Source organism: Ascaphus truei, chromosome 2, assembly GCF_040206685.1.
Source record: "Ascaphus truei isolate aAscTru1 chromosome 2, aAscTru1.hap1, whole genome shotgun sequence".
In the NCBI taxonomy this organism is placed as follows: Eukaryota; Metazoa; Chordata; class Amphibia; order Anura; family Ascaphidae; genus Ascaphus; species Ascaphus truei.
Window position 1 is genome coordinate 471806935 of NC_134484.1, and position 27351 is coordinate 471834285.

General features: G+C 46.7%; 1 protein-coding gene across 3 annotated transcripts in view; it reads right to left on the reverse strand.

Moving 5' to 3' along the window:
• LOC142488340 (uncharacterized) overlaps positions 1 to 27345 on the reverse strand; it is a 100679-nt gene extending 73334 nt beyond the window's left edge. The window contains exons 1-3 of one of the 3 annotated variants that reach the window (XM_075588733.1): positions 27142 to 27345; positions 22367 to 22464; positions 4090 to 4194 (exon numbers count right to left, since the gene is read on the reverse strand). In XM_075588733.1, the coding sequence (XP_075444848.1) occupies positions 4090 to 4194; positions 22367 to 22385 (124 nt within the window). In that variant the 5' untranslated portion in view covers positions 22386 to 22464; positions 27142 to 27345. The remainder of the gene's footprint in view (positions 1 to 4089; positions 4195 to 22366; positions 22465 to 27141) is intronic. The other 2 variants (XM_075588729.1, XM_075588726.1) reach the window with 2 other exon arrangements.
• Between the last annotated feature and the right edge of the window lie 6 nt (positions 27346 to 27351).

A 27351-nucleotide genomic window follows, 5' to 3' on the forward strand; every position in this document is an offset into this window, starting at 1 on the left:
CCCACTACTTTGTGTATGTACTGTATATATTTGTCTCATTTGGATAGCTACTGGGTTTGTGACCTAATGCATACAACAAGAGACAGAAAAGCCCCAATGCTATATCCAACTTGATACATAGTAATGTACTAAATTATTTATTTTATCTATATTCTGTCTTCATAAATATGGGTCATTTAGTTAAATACAGCTCAACCCCGTTATAGCGCAAATGATTTTTTTGGGCAAAGTTTAATAGTACACACACACACACACACGGAAAAGCCCCAGAGATGCAGAGCAGCCCCATGTATTATCTGTGTGACCTTTACATAAAGTCCCCGGTCAGCAGGTTCCAACTGGAACAGGTTGCACAACGTTTGAGGAAGTGCAGAGCGATCTCACAAACTGGCTGCAAACATCAGCCCGTTTTCCCTCCCTCATTTGACCGAGTTACTAATTCAACCCATTGATCCTTGTTTTCCAAGATTTGCTCTTTGAAACGTATTTACTAAAAAGTTATTCCCGGTTCGCCAGAGAACAAAACAAATTTACCACCATAAAAATAAATTTTTAAAAAAAATGATATATAAAAAATGTATACAATGTTGCAACAAAAAAAAGGAAGAGAAGCAAAACACCCTCCTTGTGTGATGTTGGGTGGTTGATATTTGTGCTTGTAGGCAGCAGCAAAGCGACATGCCACAATCTAGAACACACACACTTTGTTTCAAGCGTCTCTTTCAGTCTGCACTCTGATAGGCTTAGATACGTTTTTTTATGTCATCTGCTCAAGGTATGCTGGGAGTTGTAGTCCTGCTTCCCTTTTGCATAGATTTAGACAGAAACATTTACAGCCCCAGCCGTCTAATTAGTATTCTCGACATCTCTCCCAGCTCCCTACTCTCGCTTTCTGGAAGCTAAAGAAGCAGGGAGAAGAGAGAGCTGCAGATGCCGGGTAAGTCCTCATAGAATCCATGATCATGGCGGCCATTTTGTTTAAAAAAAAAAAACATTTCTGCGATCCCGGTTATAACACGGTCTCATTCTGTGGCCTCCGAGCACCGCGTTATAACGTGGTTCAGCTGTACTTTGGACTAAATATTTTAAGCATATGTCATGGTAGACCCATTTTAGTAGATCCTACACTACCAATGTTGTACGGTCTTATGTATTTCTTCCACTGCATAGAGAGGAAATGAAAATGCTACAGCATGGATTGCATGACATACATGGGGTGCCGAAAGGGTTAAAAAATGTAAGCAGCACTATATGTGCTATGTATGAGCTACAGTGTGGTTAAAATCAGAAGTGCCCTAATAATTATTGTGAAAAAAATAAACCAAAACTATACAAAACTATATATATATACATACATATATATATATACATTATATATATATATATATATATATATATATATAAAAAAAGAAAAAAGAGGAGAGAGCGCACGCCCATAGCGTAAAGGAGTAAATTTAATGAAGGGAAGGGGGGAGGGGGGTTGAAAAACGCACTTACAAGAAGTACAATAAAATCAAGCATATGTGATAATAATCACCACCATCCGGTCTAACTGCAAGCTCTTGGGGCAGTCCCAGGCTCCGTTGGTGAAGGAGCAGCGTCTCAGCAGGTTTCCAGGACTGATGTAAATCATCCGGTCAAAGTGCAGACTTTTGGGGCATTCCCAGGCTCCGTTGGCAAAAGAGCAGCGTACCAGCAGTTTCCCAGGGCTGGTGTGCTGTAGATAGTCCAAGACAAAAGTTCCGTATTGGTAGTGCCTGTAGCACTAGCGCTTGGATCAGTCCGCTCCAGCGCTGGGTGTAGACTTCAATGTCAGTGCGTCTGACGTCATGACGCTCCCTGACGCGTTTCGTCAGTCTCGGCTAACTTTTTCAAAGGGATAACGTGAGAGGGGGAGGACCGGTATTATATACACACCCCAATGATGGTAATTAATGAAAAAAACGCCCCAACTCAGCTGCAGTCGTTTTCCGTGCTACTACACACTATTAAAAACATAGTTACATAAAATACAGATATTTAACCCTGAAAGGATTGGAGGCGATGATTTAGGGAGGTGGAACTGAGATATACATTCAATAGCTAATCAGATTACTAAATATATATAAACAGATGGCACAAAGTTAAACATATATGGGATATAAATTAATTATCAAAGAACAATTATAAAACAATATAATTCTCTAGGGCTCAAACCCAAATTGAAAACACTAATCCTGTATGTGGATCAGACCCCATCAGTTGTAACCATGGGATACATTGCAATACATAAACATGGTGCAATGATTATACATATCTAGACCCCACCTATAGATAAGGAGGGATGATTCACACACAGGCCACTGCACTTTGACCGGATGATTTACATCAGTCCTGGAAACCTGCTGAGACGCTGCTCCTTCACCAACGGAGCCTGGGACTGCCCCAAGAGCTTGCAGTTAGACCGGATGGTGGTGATTATTATCACATATGCTTGATTTTATTGTACTTCTTGTAAGTGCGTTTTTCACCCCCCCTTCCCTTCATTAAATTTACTCCTTTACGCTATGGGCGTGCGCTCTCTCCTCTTTTTTCCATTTTAGATATCTTGTGGACGTGGTGGTCCACACTGAGAGCTGCCGGAGACCCTGCACACCAGCACCCATATTAATCATCGGAACTATTTGAGGACTGGTTTATCCTTTCATTTGCTTTTTTCATGTGTTGTTGATGTATGTTTGTTATGGGCCTATCTTATGTTTATAGGTCCGTATAACCTTTACATTATTGCTTAGACAATTTAGGTTTTACACTAGATAATTCCTACGTAGACATACATAGTGTATATGTTCCTTAGAGGCGCAGCTTTTTTCCCTTCTGTTTGTTATATATATATATATATACTTCCTAAAGATAGCTCTTTTTAGATCCTTCAAGAGAGTATGATATTGCCTCTAGGAGCATTGAGTAGCGAGTGTAGGAGCAAAGCATGCATGTATGGCAGTTTAACCAAGGCCGGAGGCTAGAAGGGTGAGAGTGGCAGAGAAGAAGTGGGGCATGTAGATCTTGAGAGGAAGTTGGGGCAAAATTATAGATCATAACAAGTTTGTCGGGGTCAGTAGAGTAGTAGAGAGAAGAGAGAGGACAGCAAAGTGGAGCTGAGAGCTGTTGGCTTAATGAAACGCAGGTCTCTGCAGAACTGAGGGGTAAATGGAGATAAAGAAATGGAGAATTCAGAGTCAGTAAATGAGATGAGGTGATGGTCAGGGAGAAGAAAAGGGCAAATAGAGAAATTAGAGAGAGATAAGCTTCTGAATTAATCTTGGCATTTAGAGGCTACGAGCACAGGCAGAATACACTGGTCAAACAGTGGAAGGTGATCTTAAAATATATATTCTTTCCAACTTCAATCCATCTCATCCATTGAAGGTCAGCGACCCATTTCTAACCTTTATACTAATTTGAGAGCCATATTACTCCTCCAACGCTGTTGCACGTTGCTTCTCCATAATACCCAGCAAGGCTGTAGACTTCTTATGAGATGCAATTAATACTCCCTGAATACTCCCTAAAGGTGACCATACTACTTTGTAACAAGATAGCCTTTGTTTACATAAATAGATGTTATGGTACTCACCATCAACAGAAAATGTAACCATTTCTCCCATTATTGGGGTTGGATGTTCCCCAGTGTTTGGCTCTTCATTTTCTGACTTAATCTGTAAACTCTGTGACACAACCACTGGAAAATCTGCCAACAAGAAAAGGAAAATCCACTATGTAAAGCTGAGTGGAAACTCTTCTTGTGATATCACTATACAGAAATACTTTGTAATGATTCATAAGTGGATGTGAAAAGTAAGTGATTGTACTTGATTATTAACCTGGAGTGCTGAAAACATTTGAGTTTTTAGTGCTACCAATGTTCATACCTCAATAACAATAATATTCTCAATATAACCTTAGAAAATCATGTGCATTTTATTTATTAGAACATGTAGCTTGTAATTCTATCCCTGCATTAATGTTATTTTCCCCAATATTGTAGAAATGTCTTTATTCAATATGTTTAAAAAATGTACTGACAAGTGAGGGTGTAAGAGTACTTACCACCAACAGGAAATGAACACATTTCACTCTTTAGGGTTGTCAGACGTTCCTCAGTGTTCGATTCTTCTTTCTCTGACTTAACCTCTAAACTCTGTGGCACAACCACTGGAAAACATGACAATAAGAAAGGAAAAATCCACAATGTAAAGCGGGGAGTGAGGGCTCTTCTGATATCGGTAGAATAGAGTACTTTTGTAAAAAAATGTGTTATTGACCTTCTGGTAGAAAATTACTTAAAAAGAGTTGAATACCTATCTTACCTTGTCTTGTATATAATGTATAACCCTGCTCACTTAATGTAACCATGTATTTGTCATCATAACCCTGTGCCCAGGACATACTTGAAAATGAGAGGTAACTCTCAATGTAATATTTCCTGGTAAAACATTTTATAAATAAATAAATACCTGCTGATGGTTCTATGATGAAAAACAGTGTGTAGCCCCCTCTTGATTGACAACTGGTTTCTATAAGGCAGTGTTTCCCCAACTCCAGTCCTCAAGAAACCTTAACAGTCCAGGTTTTAAGGATAACCCTGCTTGAGCACAGGTGAAATCGATCAAACCGAGTGAGCCACCTGTACTAATGTGAGCATATTCTTAACTCCTGGACTGTTATGGGGTACCTGAGGACTGGAGTGTGGGTTAATTATGATAATTGGTTAACTGTGTGGGCTCCAGGTTTTACGCCTCCGCTTTCTACATCATGATCTGTGATGTCAGCATGGAGGGTATAAATAGCCGCACCCTTTGTTCTACAACAGGTTCACCAGAGTCTCAACTGAGGCCTCCATGCAACTCCTGTAAATTGATTGTGTGTGTCTAGTCTGCAGCAACTTATGTTCTGTTGCTATATGTTGATTTACAGTTTGTAAGGTGCCATGTTTTTTAGAAAATGCATGTTGGAGGATCGGAAAATAGAAAATTGATACCCAACTTTGGGTAATTTTCTTTTCCTGGAGAGTCCTTCCATGGCAGTGCTCACCAATGGGTTAAGTTCCACCCTTCCACTGAGATAGGATGGACATCTACCCTTGGAAGGACCATAAATAGCCCCTTCTTCCCTCCCCAAGTAGTCTCAGTACAAAAGCTGAAATATATAACTAGAAAAATGAATACAGCTAAACCCTGTTATTATTCGGTGCTTGGGGTCCACATAATGAAACCGTGTTATAACAGGGATTGCGGGAAAAATGGCCACCGTGATCAGGGGTTCCACGTCTGCGGGGGGGGGGGGGGGAGAGCTGGGATAACTCTCCCATTTGTCCCTGAACCCAGCATCACAGCGGCAGCCCCACGCAGGACATACCCGGAGCAGCAGCTCATCTGTGTGCACAGAAGTTATCCAGTCTGCACAGGGGATGGAATATCTGCTAGGTATGGCTTCAGTGGTATGTGTGTGTGTGGGGGGAGGGTGGAGGAGGGAGGGACCGGCAGCAGCAGTAGCACGCACGATCCCAGAATCAAGAGAAGTAGGAGGTGTGTGTTTTACATTTTCTTTTAAATATAGTATTATTATTACATTATTATTATTATTATTAGTATTATTATTATTTAGTATATATCAATCTATTGGGGCATATCTTTTGCTGGCTCACATGAACTTGTCCTGATTGAGCTTCCCAGATACTTGGCAGCTTTACCTTTTAATAACATTCAGTTTATCATAAGATAGTTGAACTGCAGCAGTCACCTGCCTTTCGAAGCCCTGGCAGCACCTGGAGTGAATAGCTCAAGTCAATTATTTTCTGCATATTTCGCTCAGTAGCTCAGGGTACAATATGAGCACCGCTGTCACGCAGATTACTGCAAGAGGACCCTGCTGTAAGAAGCCAGGGCAACAATGGGTTAACTCCACTGATGGAGGTGTGACAACCAGCGTGTTTAAAGGTGGGGGGTTCACATTATAAAAAAGAACTGTTCTCCATATTCCCGCTGTTACAGGTTTGATATAATTAATCTTTTAAAAAGAGGGGTCGAGGACCCATACCCCTTTATTTACCAGGGTGCTGCTTTTCTGAAAGGGGGCACATCACTGCTATTTTTTTCTAAAGGCACTTTGGCTGTTGAAGCTTTGTAACAAAGCAAAAAAAAAAAACACCCAAGCAAACATTTTTATGAAGCAGTGTTGAAGACACCTTCAGCAGGGAATGGGTTATCAGACAGTCTGTGCTTCTGTTATTTTGGCAATGTGACCATGAGCCATAAATCAGTCTCCATGTGACATTCGGTGTTGTAGCTATGGAGGATGGGCAGCTTTGCAACCCCCCACCTCCCGGATGAAGGGCAGTAAATGTGTATGTAAGAGGTGGATCTTGGTGACTTGTGACTCTGATTTTGTTTACGAAGCACAGACGCCTCATGCCAGAAACACTGCAAAGAGACCAAGCTCAAACTTAGCATGAGGCAAACAGAGAAAAACACTTAAAGTGTGTGTGTCTCCGTGTGTGTCCGTTAGCAATAAAGCATTGAATAGATGTTGGACAAAAATAAACCCCTATAGATGTTGTAAATCGGGAGCCACGCTCAGACCGCGTTATCTGCGGATCGGCGTTGTAGCGGATCGTGCTATAACGGGGTTGAGCTGTATCATCTTAGATCTAAACTTTGGGAGGGAATTGGTGAGCACTGCCAGGGAAGGACACTCCAGGAAGAGAAAATGGCAGCAAGTATGTATCAATTTTCTATTTTCCTGGTTGTCCCCATGGTAGTGGCCACCAATGGGATTTGACAAACCAGTACCTAGGTCCTAGAATAAAACACCACACTCCAATACGTGCTTTTATTTAAGTGATGACAATTGACTGCAGGACCTTTCATCCAAAATATTCGTCTACTGAGGCCTGTACGTCCAAAAATAATTCTTAATAAATGTATTAATTGAAGTCCATACTGCAGCCCTGCATAATTCTGCATCTTCGCTGCCCGTGACGTGGCCATGGCCCTTGTCAAATGTGCGTTAACCAGCTCTGGGGCTGGAATCATTTAAATAGTATAGGCCTTCCTGATAGCCGTTACAATCCATTGACTTATGGTAGATTTTGAGGCTGCTTGCCTTTTCCTTGCTCCCTTTGGAAGACTGAACAGTCCGACGTCCTAAATCCTTCTGTTTGAGAAAGGTAGAGCTTTAAGCACCTCACTACATCCAACGTGTGTAGAATCCATTCTTTGTTGTTTTCCGGTTGATATGGAATTTTGAAACAACCTTAGGTAATAAAAGCTTTACTGGTCTGAGGACGACCTTGTCTTGATGAAAAAAAAGGAAAGGTTCATTCATGGACAAAGCTTGTAATTCACCAATCCTAAGCGCTGATGTTACTGCTATCAGTACAGGAGTGTCTTTAGCATTAGATTCATGTCTAAAGCTTGAGAAAGCGGTTCAAAGGGGGCATCTGTTAGAGCCCGTAATATCAATGATAAATCCCAATCCGGAACTGTGTCCCTGTATTGTGTATCGATTTTCTTCAAAGCTTAGAAGAATCTACTTATGAGATCTAAGGTGGCCAAATGTCTCACTAGTTACAATGCTGACACCTGAACCTTCAGTTAGTTACAGCTGAGCCCTTGTTCTAGGCCTTCTTGCAACAACTCCAGAATTGCAGGAATAAGTAGTTCCAAGAAGTTTACACCTTGTTGCTCACGGCACTGATGTAATTGCTGCCAGATTCTATGATATACTGTAGAAGTAATCATTTTCTTTGCTGCCATTATGGTCTGTACCACCTTCTGTGACAGCCCTCTTGATCTGAGCAGCTCCCACTAAACCTCCATGCCATTAAATTCCATTCCCTGTGCTAAGAAATTGCACTGGACCCTGGAATAGGGGGCCTTAAAATATGGATAGTTGTCATGGTTTGTCTAGAAAAAGTTGAATTACCTGTGGAAACCAGGCTCCATGTGGCCAATTCATGAGTGTAGCCACTATGTCTGCCTTGTCTTATCTGATTTTCCTGAGAACTCTTGGGGTCAGAGGAATTGGTGGGAACATATACTGTATGCGAATTGGAACTTCCATGGAAAGGACAGGGCGTCTACTGTGGTAGCTACTGGATAAAACATTCTTTAGCAGATGAGATCTGGTCTCCCCCATTTTGCGACTAATTGATTGAAAGTCATGTTTGAAAGGCACCACTCTCCTGGATCTAGGGTCTACCGGCTGAGGAAGTCTGCCCGCAGATTTCTTTTCCCTGCGATATGAATCGCTTTAAAGTCTGCTAGATGACATTCTGCCCAGTTAATAAATAAGGTGTAGTTCCTGTATGAGTATGGGGCTCCTTGTGCCTCCTTATATAGGTCACCTTAGTATGGTTGTCTGATCTTATCTTTAAGTTACATCCTTGTAGTTGTGGTGCGAAGTGCTCGATTGCCTCCATTACTGCTCTAGAATGTTGGCTGACATTTCATTACTTACGATAGCCAAGGAAAATTGCCTCTCTCGGTCCCGAGTTGGGCACCCCAGCTTGAGCTGCTTGTGTCAGTCATAAGCATGAGCCAGACCTGATCTTGGAGAGGACAACCTGCTTTTAGGTTTTTGTCGCTTTCCCTCCATTTTAAGGATTTTCTCATGTTTTGTGGTAAGGAGATACAGTAGTCCAGGCTTGCTGCCTGCCTCTGCCAATGGCATAAGAAGTTTTGTTGAAATGTTCTTTTATGCCACTTGACCCAGTTTACCACCTGTATGGTTGCTGATGGGCACTATCAGCCTCATGCAATGACAAGCCCGCCATCTATTGTTGGCTCTGGCTGTACGAACCGTCTTCTTCAAATGTTTTATTTTGTCGGAAGGAAGAACCACTCCCCATGGGGCCTGTAACTCAGGAAGTAGGGGGTCCCCGGACCTGAAATCAATGCGGTTCAGCTCCGGAGACCCCCAGCTACAATACAGTGTGACTAAAATTAAATAAAAACCCCGCAATCGCCTGTTAGAGGCGTGCAGGTAGAGTGACTGATTCAGCCTCTTACTGTGCGTTTCTTTCAGACTGGTAGACACCGGTAGGATTAACACAGCAGGGACCCCTGCTGTGTTAATCCGATAGGCCATTAGTCTGTCGCGGCAAATGTAGAAAGGATCTCAGGGAGATCTCGAAAACCAATTTGAGAAATGGTCGGTTAACGGCCGCTGCATCTTTATCTTGATTCCGCTCCTCCTTCTCTTACTGTGCACCTCACAACTGGAACAATCTACCGGAGACTCTCACAGCCGCCACCAGTCTAAGTTCTTTCAAAACTAAAGCTCTCATTTAAATCTAGTCTGTAACTGTTACATACACTGGCGACACACTTTATTCGAGCTCGGCTAGTCCCACGAATTCGGGTATACCCGGGTGTATTGAGGTTTGTGACTGTTTTCTGCCCGAGTGCATTGGGTTATTTTCCAGGCAGGGATTGAAGCATTTTATTCCCGCTGGCTGCAATACTGCACAGTATATATATATACTGCATTACAATTCATGAATTTATGCCATCTGGTAGACACGCGAAGCATTGCAGCCTATTAAATCCTAATCATTATCATTTAACAGATCAGCCGCCCGTCAGCCAGGCATGAACCCAGGCTGGGAAGGCAAACGCAACGGGGCTTGTCAGAGGTGAGGAGCGGCGCATTCCAGGTATCTGCCAGGTACATACTGGGTATTTGCTTGAATAAAGTGTGTCGGTGCAGTATGGCTATAACATATATTATCTCTGACTGTGCATGCAATGTATTTATATATAATGTATAACCCTGCTCACTTAATGTAACCATGTATTTATCATCATAAAAGTCCACAGAACATACTTGAAAACGAGAGGCAACTCTAAATGTATTACTTCCTGGTATAACATTTTATGAATAAATAAATATGTTTGTTCAATTTTTCACACTGTTATTCACATTTTGTTCACCTTTATAGCATTTGGCATGTATTTTGCATTTTTCATCGCTCCCCAATATTTTTATTAACTTAGAGGTAGTTCTAGGTGGGTTTTTGAGCTGCTAATTAATCACTTTATTTCACATCACTAGCGCCAAGTTATTTTTTCACTTTCACTTGTAGAGGACAACCTGCTTTTAGGTTCTTTTTGCTTTCCCAACATTTTAGGGATTCTCTTACGTTTTGCAGTAAGGAGTTACATTAGTCCATGCTTGCCGCCTGTCTCTGCCAATAGCGTAATAATTTTTGTTGAACCGTTCTTCTATGCCACCTGACCCACTTCACCACCTGTATGGTCGCTGATAGTGCCTATTAGCCTCGTGCATTGACAAAATACATTTTCTCTTTTGTCGGAGGGGAGAACCACTCTGCCTTGCTGTGTTTTTAATTCCATTACCAGGAATCTTAGATTCTGGGTTCGGCTTAATTGACTCTTTTCCGTTTTGACCAATTAGCCCTGATGTTGTATGAATACAACAGCCAAAGAAGAAAAAAGCAGCGCACTGCCAGGGAGCCAGGTGGTAAAAATGTAATATTCTTTATTCAAAAAATGAACATCACCCAAGGGAGTTGTGCAACCTCCTACGCGTTTCAGACGTAATGTCCTTTAACAAGGATGTTGTAAGGATTGGGCTTCGGTCCTGCCCCCATGATGCACCCTGTAATGAGACAGGTGACGTGCCTCACACTGAGGTTGTGCACAGGCGATGCGCAGCCAGCTTAGGCCCCACCCTGTGATGTGTCCCGTGATGCCACAGAGAAGCTCCCTCACGCACCTACGAGCCGGCGCCGTTTTGCAGCCCTGCCATTGGCTGCTCCTCCTTTATATGCTCAGTCAGCCCTCCTCCAAGTTGGCTGAGCATAACCTTAGTTTGTGACTCGTGCTTGCCTCAAACAACCTGCTGTTTACCTTGCCTTGTTTCCTGCCTGCTGATTTTTGTTGTACTCGACCCTTGCTTGTTCCTGGACCTCTGCCTTCTCTGACCCTTAACCTCAGCTTGTACTCTGACCTTCTATATTCCTGGACCCTGGCTACTCACTACGACCATCCGACTTCTCCAACCCCAGACCGCGGCGAGTATCACGACCATTCTAACCTCTCCTACCCTGACCCGGCTACACAACTATGACTCTGCAATCCGGACGCGGTTGCGCAGTTTTTGGTCGGTGTATTCAAACATCCCCACCTCAGCCTTGCGGTTCCGTCCTGTTTGTGGTGAGCACCCGTTACAGATGTGAAATGAATTCTAGCACCCTTGGTAGGAGTTGGAGTAAGAGAACTCAGTCCTGTGTCTTTATCAGAATATCGTCCACGTAGCGGAACATTTGTATTTTATTTATTTATAAAATGTTTTTCCAGGAAGTAATACATTGAGTTGCCTCTCATTTTCAAATATGTCCCAGGCACAGAGTTATGATGACAGATGCATGGTTACATTGGGTGAATATGGGTTATAAATTTTGTATAAAGACATTGCATGAACAGTTAAAGATAAAATATGTATTCCTATATTTGGCGATGAGTGTTATCAACACCTTTGGGAATGTTCTTGGCAATCTCCCCTCAAATGGATTGCCTTTGTGCACCAGAAAAAAACATATTACCAGATGCCAGCAAAAATAAAATAAACAGTGATCCAATACTAGTATACTGCCTGCGCGCACGCCTGCAGCCCAAGCGATTTGTGGTGAACTTGGCTGCAGGAGATTGTAGACGCGTGGCGGGGGCGTGGCGGATGCGTCACAAAGCTGGTTCGCCCTCATTGGCTGAGCAAGCTCACGTGCGATGACGTCATGTTATTTTGATTATATCAGGCAGGGGGGGCCGAGAAATGTCATGGATGAAAAGGGGGCCTCGGCATAAAAAGTTTGCTCACCTCTGCGGCATAGACCTTGCTGTCAGCCTCTCTGAATCCAGTGATGCTTCTGCTACAAATTCCACTGCCAGTTTTAGCTCAGAAAGAGCTCCAACTATCTGGGATCTTTTAACTGCCATCTCCAGGGCTTCCTCCACATTAGCAAGCCATACACTTCATTGCTCTTGACATGGTTCTTATGGCTTTTGAAGGCCTGCAAGCTGCGCCGTAGCAGCAACCAATTTTTTCAAGGCGTTCTCCATCCACCTGTTCATACTGTATTGAAGGGAGGCCGCATTGTCCACAGACAGGGTTGTTCTTCTGGCTAACATTGATACCGCTGCATCCACCTGTGGTGGAGAATCCCATGCTTCCACTTTTTCCTTGAATGGGTAGTCTTGAAAATGTCCTAGTCAAAGGAGCTTTATTGTCTGGCTGGACCACTCTACTTAGATCATCTCCTTCACAGACCAGGAAGGTTCTTGGTTTCCTGTGCAGGCTCCTGAAGGGTGATCTCTAGGTTCCAAAGGGGAAGGCTCGTCCTCGATCTGTACGATCTCCCTTTCTGCCTTGAAAAGTGACTAGATCAAAAGCGGACGATTCTTCCTCTGCTGAAAACTCATTCTCTGAAGATTCAATTTCCAGTTCCATCCTGCTGAATTGTTCGTCCTCTGAATTCTCAGAAGATTAATCTTGCCGGCTTTCCAGGCTAGTAAACGATCTTGCTCGCTTCTGGCCTGTCATAGGCAAACTTAGAAGAGGCTGCTTCAATGACCTGGGTTACCGCGTTGTGCATCCATGATATGAAATCCGACATCGGATCAATTGGGTCTTTTGCCGCATCTCTTCGGCAATCTTCAAAACGCTTTTTATTTTCCAATGCAAGCTTCGCACAAGATACACAATGTTTTGTTTCTTTCTCTTCATGGTCTTCGTTCCAACAGTTGGTTCTGTAGGTGCTCTGGCCACTGGATCCTCCTGTTATGACCCTGGAGTACTGACATAATATGAATAACAAGAGTACAAATCTACCATCTCCCTGGGGCTTACCTTTGGACTTTAGCAACCACAGTTTTAGAAGAGCTTGCATCCATGATGTATCCTGGTTAGGTCCCAATAGGCTTGCAGACATTACGGTAGCAGTGCCTATATAGTTATGGTAGGCTTACAGCAGTTACAGCTTTACATGCAGCACTTGAGCAGGGTTCCAGCGTGTGTGTTGTCCTCTGCACGTCTTAATCCTCCTGTGAGAGTAGCAGGGCAGCGAGAGCATGTGTTTGCTAGAAGCAGAGGCAGACAACTCCCTGGATCGATTATCTTGTAATCAGGTAAGCTCCCACTACACTACAAAAAAAGACTAATTTCTACCTCAGCTAGGTAGGTCAGAAAAAATAATACCTGTGAAGGAAAGGATGGCTATTTATGGTCCTCCCACAGGTAGGTTTCTGTCCCATGAAGAGCAGGATAATTCTGGCGCAGCAACCAAAGAGTGGTTTCCAAACAAAGGAATTAAAATATTATTTTATTAATCCATCTTAAAAAAAGTGTTTCGTTTCGTGTTTCCAAAAAAACACTTTATCAAGGAGTATACAGTGTACCAGTGATGCTTGTTTAAATGCACATACAAATGCCCCGTTTTCGTGCCAAAATGATGACATAGGACCGCCCACAATGCGTGATGACGTCACACGCTCGTCAGCCACGCCCACCAACCGCTACGAGGCCAAAAGGAACTGTAGCAACGACTCTCCCACACAATTACGCCCTGAAACACTGTGGAGATGTCCCTTGAGCATCCAACATCTGCACATAGTGCGCCTCAAACCCGGTGACCACGGAGACATAGGGGAAATCCCTGTCGATCGCGTCACCAATGGGGGCGGCCCCTCATGTGCAGCGTCATGCCCGTGGCCACACCCCCACAGCCATCCCAAGCCGAAATGAAAAAGAGTGAAAGATACGCCCCAAGAGACCCATGAGCCAATGGGTGCATGTCCCCAAGGATGGGCACACCTCTACCTCGTCACCCGTTGCCAGGCAGAGTGGACAAAATATAATTTTATATTTAAAGCCAGAGTATTCTTAAAGGCATTGTTTCCACTCCTATTAGGGGCAAAATTAAATTTTTAAAAACATAACAAACATACATATATACCTTAGTCTCCTAAAGAAACTGTACAGCAGATATTCCTAAAGATTATATAATAAAGCTTATTTGTAATTAATAATAACATCTCTATTACAAAGAAAATCCATCTATGTGAGGTTCAAGAAAAACTACTTATATTGTGATGGTTAATGCAACAACATAATTTTCTCAACATGGCTGGTCTTCAAAATTATCCATATATATAACCAGTGTTCGACAAACCTATACATTTGCTCGCCCCGGGCGAGTGGATTTAACCCCCGGGCGAGTAAATATTGGCCCAAGCAGCACACGTTTGGTACTAGGTGGCGAGTAGATTTTTTTGTGTGGCGAGTAGATTTTTTGGTGATTTGTCAACCACTGTATATAACCATTAATTAGGTTATAAGAGTGCATTCTTAAGAGTGCCCGTCTGGGGACTTTACTACAGTACCTCAAGCAGTTCATATATCCTTATCCTAGTCCTGTGCTATGCAAATATCAATATGTTCCATGGATGCAATATTGAAGCGCCTTTGTCCCATCTCAGCTGCAGGGTGGAACTTAACCCATTGGTGACCACTGCCATAGGGACAACAGGAAAGTTATTAATATATATATATTTATATATATATATATATAAGTGTAAGGGGGTCACCCCCGGTTCCCCTGATTTCCTTTGCCCCCTGCCTTACCCCTGTGGCAGTGGGGGAAGGGGACGGCGACTTCTCCCGGCGGGCACCGCCCTCTTGGTTTTGGCGCGAGCTTCGCCCATGCGCAGTAAAGATCGCGCACGCGGTCCCCATAGAAAAGAGCTTTGCCAAGGACTACAATTCCCAGCAGCCTCTGGGGACTGCACTTTCACCCTTGTCACAGGCAGCATTGAAGCCAATAGAGCTGGCAGATTCTCATGCTGCAGAGTTGCAACAATGTTGTGTGCAGACAGGGTTTTTGTCAGTTGCAGCACGTTAGGCAGTCAGGAAGAAGCAGAGCAAGGAGGCAGACAAGGGAAGGAGGTAGGGTATGGGAGAGAGGGATCCCCTGTACTAGCCAGCACCCCCTTGGCCCAAGATAGCTCTAGTTATCCCATATAGTGAGTGTTGCCAGGGATGCCCTAGAGTAAGGGACCCTGTCACTCAGGTTAGTCAGTTGTTAGTGGGAGTCAGGACTGGGCCTTGTTAGGGGAGTAGGCAGACGCTTAACCCCTTAGGCCCCAGATAGACTCTCCCTCTCCAGTGTATGGTGTATGTAGGATTGGTTGCTGTGTGTTGTCGCTGCATGTGCTGGGCGCAGTGTGTGCAGCGTGTGTGAATGTCTGCAGGCTGACGGTGAGAGCTGTGTGTCTGCTGCAGGCTGTTAGTATCTGGGAGTTAGTAGCTTCATGTTAGGGAGGATTAGGGACTTGGGTAGCTAGGGGAGTGGGGCAGGTTATAACTCCGCAGGCCCTAGGAGATTTCCCCAAGCCACCCCAGGTTGCGGTTCATCAGGGACAGGCCCTAGGTTAGGGTTCCTGTCACGTTAGGGTTAGTTAGGGATAGACAGGGATAGCGGCGGCTGCTGTTCCCGTGATTCGGTTGCTGTTACCGTGAGACGGTTGTGTTCCCGTGAAGCGGTGGGACCCTCGTTGGGGTTCCTGGAGAAGTACCTGGAAAGGATCAGACGGATGCATCGCACGTCTGACCCTTTGAGAAGAGTGTTGCAGGCCCGAGCATCGGAGTGCTCGGAAGGTATTTCTACACATGTGCACCAACAGGCCTAACAGATAATTTAGTGACTGCGCAGTCACCCACGACCTCCGTAGCAGTACGGGACATTGGGTGGGGGATTACCGGACACTGGGTGGGAACACCAGACATTGGGCCTGAGGTGATAAGGTTAACAGGTTATGATGTTATGTAAATGTGATGATATTCTCCATGCATGTTAGTAAAGTCATATAGTTAATATACATGCTGTCTACGTGATTATTATTGTGATTTGTCCTGCGAGGAACCACTCCCCCTCTGGTGGGAGCCATCGCAGGTGGAGGCGCTGTACCGAGAAGATGTTGTAAGTGATCACCCCTAGTATAATTACCCCAGGTTCCCCGTGGCGGAAGCTCAGCCCTCCTGTGAGCCAACAGGTAATGCACCACACCTGAGTAACCTTGTATGTTCCTACACCTCCACAGTATAATCTGCGATTGGGGGGGGGGAAACCCGTTACATATATATATATATATATATATATATATATATATATATATATATATATACACACACACACTCACACACACACACACACACACACACACACACACACAGTGGTCGACAAATCACCAAAAAATCTACTCACCAAACAAAAAAATCTACTCACCGAACACAAAAATCTACTCGCCGAACAAAAAAATCTACTCGCCCCCTAGTACCACACGTGTGCTGCTTGGGCCAATAGGAGCTCGCCACCATGTTAAATCCACTCGCCCGGGGCGTGCAAATGTATAGGTTTGTCGAACATATATATATATATATATATATATATATATATATATATATATATATATATATATATATATATATATATATATATATATATATATATATATATATATATATATATATGTGAATTGTGCAGCATAGTTTCCATAGGGTTGCCCACACAGTAACCTGAACTTATATTGAATCAGCCAATTATGAAAGTTCTTAGCACATCGCTGTCTCCATGAGAGATGTTTCCATTTTGTCCTTCGCAGGGGTAACACAAGATAAGTACCTGCTCTAGAAAGGACTGGAACCTACTAGAGCAGGGGTTCCCAAACTTTTTCCGCTCAAAGCTCCCCAAGGCGATCAGGATTTTTTCAAGGCTCCCCAAGGCAATCAGGATTTTTCCGCGGCACCCAAAGTAAAAACAAAGTTGTATATACATACCTAACAGTTGCAGTGCGCAGTTGGTGTCTCTCTCAGACACACACGCTCTCTCTCTCTGACACTCTCACACACACACACACACACTCACACTCTCACAGACACACACTCTCACAGACACACACTCTCACAGACACACACTCTCACAGACACACACTCTCACAGAGACATACTCACTCACACTCTCACAGACACACACTCACTCACTCTCTCACACACTCACTCTCTCACAGACACACACTCACTCTCTCACAGACACACACTCACTCTCTCACAGACACACACTCTCACTCTCTCACAGACACACACTCTCAGAGACACACACTCTCACTCTCTCACAGACACACACTCTCACAGACACACACTCTCACTCTCTCACAGACACACACTCTCACTCTCTCACAGACACACACTCTCACTCTCACAGACACACACTCTCACTCTCACAGACACTCACTCTCACAGACACACACTTTCAATCTCTCACAGACACACACTCTCACTCTCTCACAGACACACACTCTCAGACACACACACTCACTCTCTCACAGACACACACTCACTCTCTCACAGACACACACTCACTCTCTCACAGACACTCACTCTCTCACAGACACTCACTCTCTCACAGACACTCACTCTCTCACAGACACTCACTCTCTCACAGACACTCACTCTCTCACAGACACTCTCACTCTCTCACAGACACTCTCACTCTCTCACAGACACTCTCACTCTCTCACAGACACTCTCACTCTCTCACAGACACTCTCACTCTCTCACAGACACTCTCACTCTCTCACAGACACTCTCACTCTCTCACAGACACTCTCACTCTCTCACAGACACTCTCACTCTCACAGACACTCTCCCTCTCTCACAGACACTCTCCCTCTCTCACAGACACTCTCACTCTCTCACAGACACTCTCACTCTCTCACAGACACTCTCCCTCTCTCACAGACACTCTCCCTCTCTCACAGACACTCTCACTCTCTCACAGACACTCTCACTCTCTCACAGACATTCTCACTCTCTCACAGACATTCTCACTCTCTCACAGACATTCTCACTCTCTCACAGACACTCTCACTCTCTCACAGACACTCTCACAGACACTCTCACAGACACTCTCACAGACACTCACTCTCTCACAGACACTCTCACTCTCTCACAGACACTCTCACTCTCTCACAGACACTCTCACTCTCTCACAGACACTCTCACTCTCTCACAGACACTCTCACTCTCTCACAGACACTCTCCCTCTCTCACAGACACTCTCCCTCTCTCACAGACACTCTCCCTCTCTCACAGACACTCTCACTCTCTCACAGACACTCTCACTCTCTCACAGACACTCTCACTCTCTCACAGACATTCTCACTCTCTCACAGACATTCTCACTCTCTCACAGACATTCTCACTCTCTCACAGACACTCTCACTCTCTCACAGACACTCTCACAGACACTCTCACAGACACTCACTCTCTCACAGACACTCTCACTCTCTTACAGACACTCTCACTCTCTTACAGACACTCTCACTCTCTCACAGACACTCTCACTCTCTCACAGACACTCTCACTCTCTCACAGACACTCTCACTCTCTCACAGACACTCTCACTCTCTCACAGACACTCTCACTCTCTCACAGACACTCTCACTCTCTCACAGACACTCTCACTCTCTCACAGACACTCTCACTCTCTCACAGACACTCTCCCTCTCTCACAGACACTCTCACTCTCTCACAGACACTCTCACTCTCTCACAGACACTCTCACTCTCTCACAGACACTCTCACTCTCTCACAGACACTCTCACTCTCTCACAGACACTCTCACTCTCTCACAGACACTCTCACTCTCTCACAGACACTCTCACAGACACTCTCACTCTCTCACAGACACTCACTCTCTCACAGACACTCACTCTCTCACAGACACTCTCACTCTCTCACAGACACTCTCACTCTCTCACAGACACTCTCACTCTCTCACAGACACTCTCACTCTCTCACAGACACTCTCACTCTCTCACAGACACTCTCACTCTCTCACAGACACTCTCACTCTCTCACAGACACTCTCACTCTCTCACAGACACTCTCACTCTCTCACAGACACTCTCACTCTCTCACAGACACTCTCACTCTCTCACAGACACTCTCACTCTCTCACAGACACTCTCACTCTCTCACAGACACTCTCACTCTCTCACAGACACTCTCACTCTCTCACAGACACTCTCACTCTCTCACAGACACTCTCACTCTCTCACAGACACTCTCACTCTCTCACAGACACTCTCACTCTCTCACAGACACTCTCTCTCAAACACACACACAAAAATTACCCCCACACCCCCAATACATTTAAAAATTACCCTCCTTTGGGATGATGGTCAGGCCGGTGGCTTGCGGGGGGTGGGGGGGTGGGACGGCGGTGGGGGACGGCAGCATGCCGGTGATGCGGGGGGGGGGCAAATCTTGGGGGGGTGGCAGACGGCCAAATGCTTCATGGGACGGCGGCAGCGTGTGGTGGCTGAACGGCCCGGTTCCTGCACGGGGTGAGGGGAGGGGGGGGGGCAGTGCTGCGGATGCCTGTGCCATGTTGGGGGAGGGCCGGTGTGCTGCGGGGGGAGGGTGATTGTGCACCGATGCTGCATGGGGGTGGCGGTTTTGGCTGGGGTGGTGGGGTGTAAGTGCTGCTGGGGGACATGTCAACATACCTAACAGTTGCAGTGCGCAGTTGGTGTCTCTCTCAGACACACACGCTCTCTCTCTCTGACACTCTCACACACACACACACAACACACACACTCACACTCTCACAGACACACACTCTCACAGACACACACTCTCACAGAGACATACTCACTCACACTCTCACAGACACACACTCACTCACTCTCTCACACACTCACTCTCTCACAGACACACACTCACTCTCTCACAGACACACACTCACTCTCTCACAGACACACACTCTCACTCTCTCACAGACACACACTCTGAGACACACACTCTCACTCTCTCACAGACACACACTCTCACAGACACACACTCTCACTCTCTCACAGACACACACTCTCACTCTCACAGACACACACTCTCACTCTCACAGACACACACTCTCACAGACACACACTCTCAATCTCTCACAGACACACACTCTCACTCTCTCACAGACACACACTCTCAGACACACACTCACTCTCTCACAGACACACACTCTCACTCTCTCACAGACACTCACTCTCTCACAGACACTCTCACTCTCTCACAGACACTCACTCTCTCACAGACACTCACTCTCTCACAGACACTCTCACTCTCTCACAGACACTCTCACTCTCTCACAGACACTCTCACTCTCTCACAGACACTCTCACTCTCTCACAGACACTCTCACTCTCTCACAGACACTCTCACTCTCTCACAGACACTCTCACTCTCTCACAGACACTCTCACTCTCTCACAGACACTCTCACTCTCTCACAGACACTCTCACTCTCTCACAGACACTCTCACTCTCTCACAGACACTCTCACTCTCTCACAGACACTCTCACTCTCTCACAGACACTCTCCCTCTCTCACAGACACTCTCCCTCTCTCACAGACACTCTCACTCTCTCACAGACACTCTCACTCTCTCACAGACACTCTCACTCTCTCACAGACACTCTCACTCTCTCACAGACACTCTCACTCTCTCACAGACACTCTCACTCTCTCACAGACACTCTCACAGACACTCTCACAGACACTCTCACTCTCTCACAGACTCTCACTCTCTCACAGACACTCTCACTCTCTCACAGACACTCTCACTCTCTCACAGACACTCTCACTCTCTCACAGACACTCTCACTCTCTCACAGACACTCTCACTCTCTCACAGACACTCTCACTCTCTCACAGACACTCTCACTCTCTCACAGACACTCTCACTCTCTCACAGACACTCTCACTCTCTCACAGACACTCTCACTCTCTCACAGACACTCTCCCTCTCTCACAGACACTCTCCCTCTCTCACAGACACTCTCCCTCTCTCACAGACACTCTCACTCTCTCACAGACACTCTCACTCTCTCACAGACACTCTCACTCTCTCACAGACACTCTCACTCTCTCACAGACACTCTCACTCTCTCACAGACACTCTCACTCTCTCACAGACACTCTCACTCTCTCACAGACACTCTCACTCTCTCACAGACATTCTCACTCTCTCACAGACACTCTCACTCTCTCACAGACACTCTCACAGACACTCTCACAGACACTCACTCTCTTACAGACACTCTCACTCTCTTACAGACACTCTCACTCTCTTACAGACACTCTCACTCTCTCACAGACACTCTCACTCTCTCACAGACACTCTCACTCTCTCACAGACACTCTCACTCTCACAGACACTCTCACTCTCTCACAGACACTCTCACTCTCTCACAGACACTCTCACTCTCTCACAGACACTCTCACTCTCTCACAGACACTCTCACTCTCTCACAGACACTCTCACTCTCTCACAGACACTCTCTCTCAAACACACACACAAAAATTACCCCCACACCCCCAATACATTTAAAAATTACCCTCCTTTGGGATGATGGTCAGGCCGGTGGCTTGCGGGGGGTGGGGGGGTGGGACGGCGGTGGGGGACGGCAGCATGCCGGTGATGCGGGGGGGGGCAAATCTTGGGGGGGTGGCAGACGGCCAAATGCTTCATGGGACGGCGGCAGCGTGTGGTGGCTGAACGGCCCGGTTCCTGCACGGGGTGAGGGGAGGGGGGGGGCAGTGCTGCGGATGCCTGTGCCATGTTGGGGGAGGGCCGGTGTGCTGCGGGGGGAGGGTGATTGTGCACCGATGCTGCATGGGGGTGGCGGTTTTGGCTGGGGTGGTGGGGTGTAAGTGCTGCTGGGGGACATGTCTCCCGGTGCTGCTCCTCCAGCGCACGCAGGGAGAGCCGGCGCCGGGTTCAGCGTTTATTTTTTTTTTTTTAATTAACTGGCCCTTGTTTCCCGCTGCTGGCGGCCCTGATCGCAAGGCCCCTCTAGCCAAGCCGCGGCACACAGTTTGGGAACCACTGTACTAGAGGATGATTCCCTAAAGCGCTTATATTTTGCCGCGTGTGTTGTGTCATGCTATCTATGTATATCTATGTGACGTGTTTATGGACTGCGTTCAATAAACATACTTTGGTTTATAAAAAAAGCCATTTGTATTCCACATTTTCATCCATGCCCGGCCAGCTCTTGCCCCTCAACATTTATATGGCTGAGAGACTGAGATCTTACGTTTTGGATTATTCTGATGCGACACCCCTTTGGAGCTGTGAAAAAGGGGTGGGGGCTTACACAAGATTAATTAATGTGGGTGTTTAACTTGCATAACTGCAAAATACCAGATATCCCCTCCTTGCATATTTGAAAGCCACCAAAATATCTCCCCTACTCACTTAACACGTGTGGATCCATGCTGGTAGTGAGCAGCGCTCCTCTGGAGGTGCTGAGATATGAGGTTCCTTGATTTATATTTGTTCGATATCAGCTGTGCCTGTATAAAAAAGAAACAGAAGAAATGTTTTGTTTTATTGGACAAATTTACAGAATTTAGTATAAGCTTTCAAACCTAAGATTTTTAACACAAAAACAACCCAAAAGTTAGAGGCACCTAAACAAACATATGGTCCATCCTCAAACAGGAACTTAATTTCAAATAGTGCGAAATGCATCAATGGTTCAGGATTATGTAACAATCAACTAGTATAAAACCCCCACTATAAAAAGAGTCAGAGATCAACAGCCGTGAGAATTGCAAAATCCTTTTAGTGCAACATATTCATATACTATCCAGTTCTATACTATGAATAAAAGAAGCAGATAAATCTGGTGCTCCAGTTTGGCGTTAGAGAGACTTTGATAAAAGCTCCCGATACGCTCTCCGGTCCAGCAGTTCTGTTCCACACTGACACCGTCTCTCTATTATTTTATACAGTGAGAAGTGGGCAATGCAGAACAGTGCAGTAACTCCCTCTAACCTGACCCCACTTTTCCCCATATTAAATAGGGGTTTGATCACCTCACCCCCTTATCGTCTCATTTTCGTATCAGTTGTCACACATGACACACCAGTGAGCCTGTGACTTGTGTATGTGACAAGGGTTAATACACACAGCCATGGAGCTGACCCACTTTTCTCTCTGCAGGGTCCCTAAAATGAGTAGTATCTCCCCTCAATCCATCATAAATATAACTTAAAACTGCTGCCACCAGCGATAAATAAAAATAAATATAAAAGAGGAAGGTTTATCTCTATTCTAATCTATTGTAGCAAAAGGTGTTCAAAACACAGTTACTCTTCAAGGTTTGATTAGGGTAAAAAGAACAATACTTCACTTCTTTCTTATATTAAATCTACATTTCAGTGCTAGGTTATAGAAAAAAGATTTTTTACAAGAAACATACATTATAATACGCAGACAGTTTTATAAAAAGAATGGGATAAAACAAACAGAAAATCTAAATGCGTTACCACATAACAATATCAGATTTCCGCCAGGGGTCTTGGATTTGGAAATAAGAGAAATCACAAGTCTTGTTGGCATCAAACACTCATCTGTTGAATTCTAATTTCATATCTTATACTATATTCGTGAAAGCACTGTATGTTTGCCTGCCTGGATGTCCGGTGTCCCTAGGGGAAATCTCATTGGTCCCTTGGGTCGCCCGCCCCCGCACACCTCTCATTGGCCTGAGGCGGAGTGACGGGCCGCACACACACACACACAACACAGCAGCTCTATACACACACACCACAACACAGCAGCTCTATACACACACACACACACACACAACACAGCAGCACTATACACACACACACACACACACACACAACACAGCAGCACTATACACACACACACACACACAACACAGCAGCTCTATACACACACACACACACACACACACACAACACAGCAGCTCTATATACACACACACACACACACACACACACAACACAGCAGCTCTATACACACACACACACACACACCCTCTCCCCCCTCACGTGCGCCGTCTTGCACTGGCTCCGGACGGGAAGCGCGGCCCTCCTACCCCAGCAGCTCCCTTACCTCCCCGGCGCTACCACGCGCTCAGGTAAGTCACTGTGCGTCCCGCCTCAGCCTCAGGCCCACTCCGCATGTCGCCTCAGCCTCAGGCCCACACAGGGCGCTTCCTACCGACGCTCAGCCAGACGCCACATCGAGCGGGCGCCGGGGGGGGGGAGCGCGAGTCTTAGGCCCACACAGGGCGCTTGCTTCCTACCGCCGCTCAGCCGGACGCCACATCGAGCGGGCGCCGGGTGGGGGGGGGGGAGCGCGAGTCTTAGGCCCACACAGGGCGCTTCCTGCAGCCGCCTGCACGCCTCACTCAGCAGGACGGCACATCGGGGGACCAAGCGGGCGCTGGGGGGGGGAGGGGAGCGCGAGTCACAGGGAACGGGGGGGGAGTCACGGGGAACGGGGGGGGAGTCACGGGAATTGGGGGGGGCCACCAGCCGAACCAGCAGGGGGACGGACGCACGGAGGAGGGGGGGGAAATGCCCATACATAAATTATGACAATACATATGCCCACTGCTCTCCCCCCCCCCACTCCCCTTTCCCCCCCCCCACTCCCCTTTCCCCCCCCCCTTTGTCTCCCCCCCCCCTTTTCTCCCCCCCCCCCGCTCCCCTTTCTCCCCCCCCACTCCCCTTTCTCCCCTCCCACTCCCCTTTCTCCCCTCCCCGCTCCCATTTCTCCCCTCCCCGCTCCCCTTTCTCCCCCCCGCTCCCCTTTCTCCCCCCCCTGCTCCCCTATCTCCCCCCCCCGCTCCCCTATCTCCCCCCCCCCCGCTCCCCTATCTCCCCCCCCGCTCCCCTATCTCCCCCCCCCGCTCCCTATCTCCCCCCCCCGCTCCCCTATCTCCCCCCCCCCGCTCCCTTTCTCCCCCCCCGCGCTCCCCTTTCTCCCCCCCCGCTCCCCTTTCTCCCCCCCCGCTCCCCCCCCGCTCCCCTTTCTCCCCCCCCCCGCTCCCCTTTCTCCCCCCCCCCGCTCCCCTTTCTCCCCCCCCGCTCCCCTTTCTCCCCCCCCCCGCTCCCCTTTCTCCCCCCCCCCGCTCCCCTTTCTCTCCCCCCCCCGCTCCCCTTTCTCCCCCCCCCGCTCCCCTTTCTCCCCCCCCGCTCCCCTTTCTCCCCCCCCCGCTCCCCTTTCTCCCCCCCCGCTCCCCTTTCTCCCCCCCCGCTCCCCTTTCTCCCCCCCCCCCCGAAACCTTTACAACAAATACTCACCTATTGTTCCACGAGTTATAAATAATACTACCTATTACGCATTTACATCCCGGGCAACGCCGGGTCTCTCAGCTAGTCCCAAATACAGGCTTTTTAGCCACGTCCTTTAAAATGGGACAAGACTAAGCCCCTCCCCATCTCCTGGGTGTGTCCTATTTTTACCCAATCAGCCATCTCCACATAATTTGTATGGCTTAGGATAAAATACATGTCTTCATGTCTTAAAACTATCCCCGTGTCTCCTAGAATATTGTCTTGATGGCTTTAATGCTAATTTTTAGAGAAAAACGGATATCTGACCTTGGACCCTCACAAACGTAGATCCTTTAGCATTATTAATTCCTCAGATCACAAATTTCTTTTCCCCCCCTCCTGGTCTCTCTCCCCCACATGTCTCTTTCTCCCTCCCCCCTCCCCTCCCCCCCCCCCCCGGTCTCTCTCCCCCAGCATGCGCAGTCCTGTTCAACTGAAATAAAACTTTTTTTGTTACAAGTATTCATGAAATCAGTGTGTGCAAAATGTATTGAATTGTATTGGTTCCTCTGGTCTCTCTCCCCCCCCCCCATCTCTTTCTCTCCCCCCCATCTCTCTCTCCCGGTCTCCCTCTCCCCCCCCCCCCCCGGTCTCTCTGCCCAGTCTCTCTCTTCTCTCTCCCACCCCTGGTCTCTCTCTCTCCTCTCTTCCCTCTCTCTCCTCTTTCTCCCCCTTCTCTCTTCCCTCTCCCATCTCTTTCCTCTCCTCTCTTCCCTCTCCCATCGCTTTCCCCTCCTCTATTCCCTCTCCTCTCTCTCTCCTCTCTTCCCTGTCCCATCTCCTCTCTTCCCTCTCCTCTCTTCCCTCTCCTCCCTTCCCTCTCCTCCCTTCCCTCTCCTCCCTTCCCTGTCCCATCTCCTCTCTTCCCTCTCCTCTCTTTCCCTCTCCCATCTCTTCCCCGTCCCTCTCCTCTCCTCCCTCTTGTCTTCCCTCTCCTCTCTCTCTTCCCTCCCCTCTCTCTTCCCTCCCCCCTCTCTATCTTCCCTCTCCCCCTTCTCTTCTCCCTCGTCTCTCCCCCCCCCCCTGGTTTCTCTACCTCCCTCCCGGTCTCTCCCCCCCCCCTATAAAAAAGGCAGTACGGTGAAAGAGAACCTGTTGCTAACATTTTTGAATCCCACCACTGTATGACACGGCCCCCCAAACTCACCTTGGCAAACTTGATACCCTCTACAATTCAATATGCCGTTTTGTTCTCCAATGCAACTACAACACACATCACTGCGAAATGCTCAAAGAACTAGATTGGTCATCACTTGAGTCTAGGCGCAAAGTTCACCTTCCTGTCTCGCCTTCAAATACTTTCTGGGCAAGCTACCCGTCTATCTGAACAAGCTCCTCACCCTGACCACATGCAGCACTTATCATCTGAGATCTGACTCCAAGACTGTTCATGGTCCCAAGGCTCAACAAAGTATCCGGCCGTTCCTCCTCTTACCGTGCACCCCAAAACTGGAACAGCCTACTGGAGACTCTCACAGCCGCCACCGGTCTAACTTCTTTCAAAACTAAAGCTGTCTCACATTTAATCTGGTCTGTAACTGTTACATACGCCTATAATATATATTACCTGTAACTGTGCATGCAATGTATTGTATATAATGTACTGTATAACCCTTTTCACTCATTGTAACTATGTATTTGTAACCATGTATTTGTCATTATAACCCTGTGCCCAGGACATACTTGAAAACGAGAGGTAACGCTCAATGTATTACTTCCTGGTAAAACATTTTTATAAATAAATACATACAACTGAATAAAATAGATCATTACAAAAAAAAATGGAACACAACCCAGTTTGACATACAGTGGGAAATTGGTAGGAGCTAATCTCTGCCTATCAGAACAGATATATTAATATATTCTGATGATTACCTTGCTGCTGCTTGTGAGTGAGTCCTGCCGGCCTGTGATTACTCCCTGTATTCCTCCCTCACTGGTCCCAGTCCCCTGCTGCCCAGTACATTAGTGGCTATTTGCCCAGACTGCAGGTCTCAGGAGGCCGGGATGTGAGCAGCTAATGAATGTCTGAAGCTTCCTATTGTGCAGGAGAAGAGGACAGTCCCACTACCCTTATGGGGGTTA